Source organism: Triticum dicoccoides, chromosome 2B (genome assembly GCF_002162155.2).
Source record: "Triticum dicoccoides isolate Atlit2015 ecotype Zavitan chromosome 2B, WEW_v2.0, whole genome shotgun sequence".
Taxonomy (NCBI): Eukaryota; Viridiplantae; Streptophyta; class Magnoliopsida; order Poales; family Poaceae; genus Triticum; species Triticum dicoccoides.
The window spans coordinates 706,125,322-706,132,860 of record NC_041383.1 but is presented as its reverse complement, the minus strand read 5'-3'; the positions used below and the strand labels follow the sequence as shown (position 1 = coordinate 706,132,860).

Sequence of the window (7,539 nt, the reverse complement as noted above, 5' to 3'; positions counted from 1 at the left end):
GTTGCCCTAAATCAAAATTGGTAATTGCGTAGTATATTACTCAACATCCTTGATGGATGCATGCTGAGTTGTGCTAGGAACGAAGGGAGGAACGAAAATTTACAGGAACTAGCAGATGAGCTGGGTCATTCAAATCATATATCCGAGTTGAGCCATGCGGATTCTTGGAACTCTTGGAGGTTGCGCTCAAGGAAAGCGAGCCGGCAGATCCAGGAGACCCGAGAGATGGAAGACTGCATCTGTTGGAAGTTGTCGAGCCAAGACTCTTGCTCAAGTTGGATAGCCTCCTCTATGATGTGCTCCATTTTGATGGATAGGTATAGGAGAAGGCCCCACGAGGAGACAAACAGCACGGTGTCCCGGCAGGCCTGGCTGTTCCTCGCATGGCGAAACAACGAGGTCGCCTTCGTCCCCAACAGCGTTAGCCTCCCTTGGACGCGCGTCCCCAACCGGGCCATGGTCCCTATCACCTGCATCCATCGAATCGCGAGCAAAGGAAACAATCAATCAGATGGAGACTGCAGAAAATTAGCAATAGATAGATCGGAATCAAACACGACGGTACGAGAGAAATTGCTGGTACCCGTGACGGCAGCTGGTGTTCCCTGATGGCGGCGAGCACACTCTTGGTCTTGGAGGACTCGAATCTGATGCAAGCATCCTTGAGCTTCGCGCGGTGGTGCTGCTTGGCCAATGCGAGCGTCGTCGGGACGGTCTGCGCGTCGATGCTCCTGCACAGCTTCCACTCGCACATGGCCATCAGGTTGTGCATCCCGTACCGGTCCGCGGCGACCAGCAGGCGCTGCAGCGGCTCGTTGCCGTCGACGCTATCCGGCAGCGCGCCCGTGCAGGCGTAGTGGAGGAGGGCCTCGAAGATGGCCGGCTCCATGCCGTCGATCTTGACGAGCTCCGCGGAGGTCTCCTGCATCTGGCCGACGAGCTCCGCCTCGAGCACCGGCGACCCCGCGGTGAGCACGCGCCTGTAGGCGCGGAACTGCCGGTCGCCCACGACGAACGTGACGTCCGCGCCCTCCTCGTCCTCCAGCATGCTCGCGAAGTCCGCCTTCAGACCCGGCGGCGCGCCCTCGACATTGCGCGCCAGGAACCGCCTCCTCGACAGCCTCAGCCACTTCCAGCGCAGGGACCGCTTCGCCGAGGAGAGATCGGCGTTCAACCGCTTCTTGAACGAGGAGAGATCGATGTTCTCCATGGAGGAAAGGCGGGAGAGCAATGGGAAGTTTTCCATGGCAGAGATCGAGGCAGGAGGGCCGAGGGCGTTGGTGTTTCGGCTATAAAATCTGGAACTATTAAGGAGATTTCCATGCATCTGCCGTTATATATCCATTCACGGGAATAGACGTGCATGCATGGTTTACTTTCTTCTTGTACAAGTAGACAACGACGACAGAATCCGTTTTGAAAATACTCCTACATGAGTACACGGTACACCAGTTATAGTTCGTACCGAATAAGTACCTTAATACCATGCAAAAAACAAAAAAAAATAAGTACCTTAATAGTATACCTGACTTGTTTGAGTAGACTTGTAGCTCAAGTTGATCGGGAAAAAACCGGGAGCGAGCAACGTACGGATACGAGTGTGCTTATCGTTTTCTTTCTTCCAGCGGATGGAAGAAAGGCGATCTTGCCTCCGCCATGGAGCTTCCTTCCTTCCGCCGTCCTCCGGCGGCTCTCCTCCGCCGACGGCTTTAGTTGAAGTGGATTGTTTTAGGTATTGGTAGCTTATGTTTTTAAGTTGTTCATCGTTTTGACTTCGGCGATAACAATGCCGACGCCGAATAAAGAATATACATACCCTTCCCCGATGAGGCGATCCGTGTTGGGGTTTGATTTGGAAACCAGTGTGTTCAAGTAAGGATGGCATGTCGACGGTGGCATCCTCGTGGTGGACTTGTATCCTCGGGCTCCAACGTTGCGACGGCGTTTGCTCCAGCGCCACGCGGAGCTTGGGAAGTTGTTTAGGAGTGGACGCAGATTGTGGTTTGCATCAGCAGCATCTGGAAGATAGTCAGTCGTGTGCTGAGTGTGTGGTTTGTGGCAAGCAGGTAAGGGATACGTCTTCGTCGTATCTAATTTTTTTTATTGTTTAGTGTCAATATTTTATTATTTTTACATACTTTTGGAAACAATTTATATGATTTTTTTTGAACTAACATATTGATCCAGTGCCCAATGTCATTTCCTGTTTGCTGCATGTATTTTGTTTCGCAGAAAATTCATACCAAACGAAGTCCAAATACGATAAAATTTTAGCAAGATTTTTGTGGAATATATTTGATTTTTTTGGGAAAAAGAATCAACGCAATATAATGCTCGAGGGGCCCACAATCTCACACGGCGTGCCCTCTACTCTAGGGCACGCCAGGCAGGCTTGTGGCCACCACGTAAGTCGGTTGGGTCCCTTCTTTCGCATCAAGGAAGATAATATCCGGATAAAAATCGTGTTAAGATTTCAGCCCAATCGGAGTTACGAATCTCCGGGAATATAAGAAACATTGAAAGACCAAAAAATAGGAACACGAAATAGAGAGAAAGAGAGATCCAATGTCGGGCGGGCTCCTGCCCTCCGGGAGTCATGGCGGCCAAGGACCAGATGGGAAATCCTCCTCCCATCTAGGGGAGGCCAAGCAAGAAGAAGGAGAGGGGCTCCCTCGCCCTTTCTTCTGGTGGTGCCGGAGTGCCGTCGGGGGAATCGTCGTGATGGCGGTCTAGACTAACAACTTTGTCGCCATCATCACCAATTCTCTCCCCCTTCATGCAGCGGTTTAACACTTCTTTTACTCACTGTAATTGTTGGAAATATGCCCTAGAGGCAATAATAAAAGTATTATTATTATATTTCCTTGTTCATGATAATTGTCTTTTATTCATGCTATAACTGTATTATCCGGAAATCGTAATACACGTGTGAATACATAGACCACAATATGTCCCTAGTGAGCCTCTAGTTGACTAGCTCGTTGTGATCAACAGATAGTCATGGTTTCCTGGCTATGGACATTGGATGTCGTTGATAACGGGATCACATCATTAGGAGAATGATGTGATGGACAAGACCCAATCCTAAGACTAGCACAAAGATCGTGTAGTTCGTTTGCTAGAGCTTTGCCAATGTCAAGTATCTCTTCCTTTGACCATGAGAGCGTGTAACTCCTGGATACCGTAGGAGTGCTTTGGGTGTATCAAACGTCACAACGTAACTGGGTGACTATAAAGGTGCACTACAGGTATCTCCGAAAGTATCTATTGTTTTATGCGGATCGAGACTGGGATTTGTCACTCCGTGTAAACGGAGAGGTATCTCTGGGCCCACTCGGCAGGACATCATCATATGCGCAATGTGACCAAGGAGTTGATCACGGGATGATGTGTTACGGAACGAGTAAAGTGACTTGCCGGTAACGAGATTGAACAAGGTATTGGATACCGACGATCGAATCTCGGGCAAGTAACATACCGATAGACAAAGGGAATTGAATACGGGATTGATTAAGTCCTTGACATCGTGGTTCATCCGATGAGATCATCGTGGAACATGTGGGAGCCAACATGGGTATCCAGATCCCGCTGTTGGTTATTGACCGGAGAACGTCTCGGTCATGTCTGCATGTCTCCCGAACCCATAGGGTCTACACACTTAAGGTTCGATGACGCTAGGGTTATAAAGGAAGCTTGTATGTGGTTACCGAATGTTGTTCGGAGTCCCGGATGAGATCCCGGACGTCACGAGGAGTTCCGGAATGGTCCGGAGGTAAAGATTTATATATAGGAAGTCCTGTTTCGGCCATCGGGACAAGTTTCGGGGTCATCGGTATTGTACCGGGACCACCGGAAGGGTCCCGGGGGCCCACCGGGTGGGGCCACCTGCCCCGGGGGGCCACATGGGCTGTAGGGGGTGCGCCTTGGCCTACATGGGCCAAGGGCACCAGCCCCTAGAGGCCCATGCGCCAAGATATAGGAAAAAGGGGAGAGTCCTAAAAGGGGAAGGCACCTCCGAGGTGCCTTGGGGAGGATGGACTCCTCCCCCCTTCTTAGCCGCACCCCTTCCTTGGAGGAGGGGGCAAGGCTGCGCCTCCCCCCTCTCCCCTGCCCCTATATATAGTGGAGGGGAGGGAGGGCATCCATACCTGAGCCCTTGGCGCCTCCCTCCCTCCCGTGACACCTCCTCCTCTCCCGTAGGTGCTTGGCGAAGCCCTGCAGGATTGCCACGCTCCTCCATCACCACCACGCCGTTGTGCTGCTGCTGGATGGAGTCTTCCTCAACTTCTCCCTCTCTCCTTGCTGGATCAAGGCGTGGGAGACATCGTCGAGCTGTACGTGTGTTGAACGCGGAGGTGTCGTCCGTTCGGCACTAGGATCATCGGTGATCTGAATCACGACGAGTACGACTCCATCAACCCCGTTCACTTGAACGCTTCCGCTTAGCGATCTACAAGGGTATGTAGATGCACTCTCCTTCTACTCGTAGCTGGTTTCTCCATAGATAGATCTTGGTGACGCGTAGGAAAATTTTGAATTTCTGCTACGTTCCCCAACAGTGGCATCATGAGCTAGGTCTATTGCGTAGATTCTTTGCACGAGTAGAACACAAAGTAGTTGTGGGCGTTGATGTTGTACAATATGCTTACCGTTACTAGTCCAATCTTGTTTCGACGGTATTGTGGGATGAAGCGGCCCGGACCGACCTTACACGTACTCTTACGTGAGACAGGTTCCACCGATTGACATGCACTTGGTGCATAAGGTGGCTAGCGGGTGCCAGTCTCTCCCACTTTAGTCGGAACGGATTCGATGAAAAGGGTCCTTATGAAGGGTAAATAGCAATTGGCATATCACGTTGTGGTATTGCGTAGGTAAGAAACGTTCTTGCTAGAAACCCATAGCAGCCACGTAAAACATGCAAACAACAATTAGAGGACGTCTAACTTGTTTTTGCAGGGTATGCTATGTGATGTGATATGGCCAAGAAGAATGTGATGAATGATATGTGATGTATGAGATTGATCATGTTCTTGTAATAAGAATCACGACTTGCATGTCGATGAGTATGACAACCGGCAGGAGCCATAGGAGTTGTCTTTATTTTTTGTATGACCTGCGTGTCATTGAAGAACGCCATGTAACTTACTTTACTTTATTGCTAAACGCGTTAGCCATAGAAGTAGAAGTAGTCGTTGGCGTGACAACTTCATGAAGACACGATGATGGAGATCATGATGATGGAGATCATGGTGTCATGCCGGTGACAAGATGATCATGGAGCCCCGAAGATGGAGATCAATGGAGCTATATGATATTGGCCATATCATGTCACAACTATATAATTGCATGTGATGTTTATTATGTTTATGCATCTTGTTTACTTAGGACAACGGTAGTAAATAAGATGATCCCTTACAAAATTTCAAGAAGTGTTCTCCCCTAACTGTGCACCGTTGCTACAGTTCGTCGCTTCTAAGCACCACGTGATGATCGGGTGTGATGGATTCTTACGTTCACATACAACGGGTGTAAGACAGTTTTACACAATGAAAACACTTAGGGTTAACTTGACGAGCCTAGCATGTACAGACATGGCCTCGGAACACGGAGACCGAAAGGTCGAACATGAGTCGTATAGAAGATACGATCAACATGAAGATGTTCACCAATGATGACTAGTCCGTCTCACGTGATGATCGGACACGGCCTAGTTTGACTTGGATCATGTAATCACTTAGATGACTAGAGGGATGTCTATCTGAGTGGGAGTTCATAAGATGAACTTAATTATCCTGAACATAGTCAAAAGACCTTTTGCAAATTATGTCGTAGCTCGCGCTTTAGTTCTACTGTTTTAGATATGTTCCTAGAGAAAATATAGTTGAAAGTTGACAGTAGCGATTATGCGATCAGTAGAAATCTTATGTCCTTAATGCACCGCTTAGTGTGCTGAACCCCAAACGTCGTTTGTGGATGTTGCGAACATCGGACATACACGTTTTGATAACTACGTGATAGTTCAGTTAAATGGTTTAAGTAGAGGCACCAAAGACGTTTTTCGAAACATCGCGGAACATATGAGATGTTTCGAGGGCTGAAATTGGGATTTCAGGCTCGTGCCCATGTCAAGAGGTATAAGACCTCCGACGATTTTCTTAGCCTGCAAACTAAGGGAGAAAAGCTCAATCGTTGAGCTTGTGCTCAGATTGTCTGAGTGCAACAATCACTTGAATCGAGTGGGAGTTGATCTTCCAAATGAGATAGTGATGTTTCTCCAAAGTCATTGCCACCAAGCTGCTAGAGCTTCGTGATGAACTATAACATATCAGGGATAGATATGATGATCCTTGAGGTATTCGCGATGTTTGACACCACGAAAGTAGAAATCAAGAAGGAGCATCAATTGTTAATGGTTGGTGAAACCACTAGTTTCAAGAAGGGCAAGGGCAAGAAGGGATACTTCATGAAACGGCAAATCAGCTGCTGCACCAGTGAAGAAACCCGAGGTTGAACCCAAACCCGAGACTAAGTGCTTCTGTGATAAGGGGAATAGCCGCTGGAGCAGAATTACCCTAGATACTTGGTAGATAAGAAGACTGGCAAGGTCGATAGAAGTATATTGGATATACATTATGTTAATGTGTACTTTACTAGTACTCCTAGTAGCACCAGGGTATTAGATACCGGTTCGGTTGCTAAGTGTTAGTAACTCGAAATAAAGAGCTACGGAATAAACGGAGACTAGCTAAAGGTGAGCTGACGATATATGTTGGAAGTGTTTCCAAGTTTGATGTGATCAAACATCGCACGCTCCCTCTACCATCAAGATTAGTATTAAACCTGAATGGTTTATTGAATCTCGATCGTACTGATACACATTTTCATGCCAAAAGATATAAGATAGTAATGATAGTACCACTTACTTGTGGCACTGCCATGTAAGTCATAATGGTATAAAACGCATGAAGAAGCTCCATGTTGATGGATCTTTGAACTCACTCGTTTTGAAAAGTTTGAGACATGCGAACCATGTCTATTGGTGTATATGCATGAAGAAACTCCATGCAAATGGACCGTTTGGACTCACTTGATTTTGAATCACTTGAGATATGCAAATCATACCACATGGGCAAGATGACTGAAAAGCCTCATTTTCAGTAAAATGGAACAAGATAGCAACTTGTTGGAAGTAACACATTTTGATGTGTCCAATCCAATGAGTGCTGAGGCATGCAGTGAATATCGTTATGTTCTTACTTCACAGATGATTCGAGTAGATGTTGAGAATATTTACTTGATGAAACACAAGTCTGAATTATTGAATGGTTCAAATAATCTCAGAGTGAAGTAGAAGATCATTGTGACAAGAGGATAAAATGTCTATGATACGATCATAGAGATGAATATCTGAGTTACGAGTTTTGGCACACAATTAAGACATTGTGGAAATTGTTTCGCAATTAATACCGCCTGGAACACCATATTGTGATGGTGTGTCCGAACATCATGGTTGCACCCTATTGGATATGGTGCGTA

At 47.4% G+C, this 7,539-nt stretch overlaps 1 protein-coding gene across 1 annotated transcript; it reads right to left on the bottom strand.

Moving 5' to 3' along the window:
• Positions 1-1,268, bottom strand: LOC119368410 (BTB/POZ and MATH domain-containing protein 4-like). Its single transcript, XM_037633684.1, has 2 exons — positions 584-1,268; positions 1-470 (listed from the first exon to the last, which is right to left on the bottom strand). The coding sequence occupies exons 1-2, from the start codon at positions 1,244-1,246 to the stop codon at positions 135-137; spliced, it is 999 nt and encodes a 332-aa protein (XP_037489581.1). The 5' UTR covers positions 1,247-1,268; the 3' UTR covers positions 1-134.
• Positions 1,269-7,539: the final 6,271 nt, after the last annotated feature.

Excerpts from the sequence above, each read along its gene's own strand:
- LOC119368410 (XM_037633684.1), bottom strand. The coding sequence starts at position 1,246 with ATGGAAAACTTCCCATTGCTCTCCCGCCTTTCCTCCATGGAGAACATC. Across the intron at positions 471-583 it reads AACACCAGCTGCCGTCACGG|GTGATAGGGACCATGGCCCG; the intron begins GTACCAGCAATT and ends CGATGGATGCAG.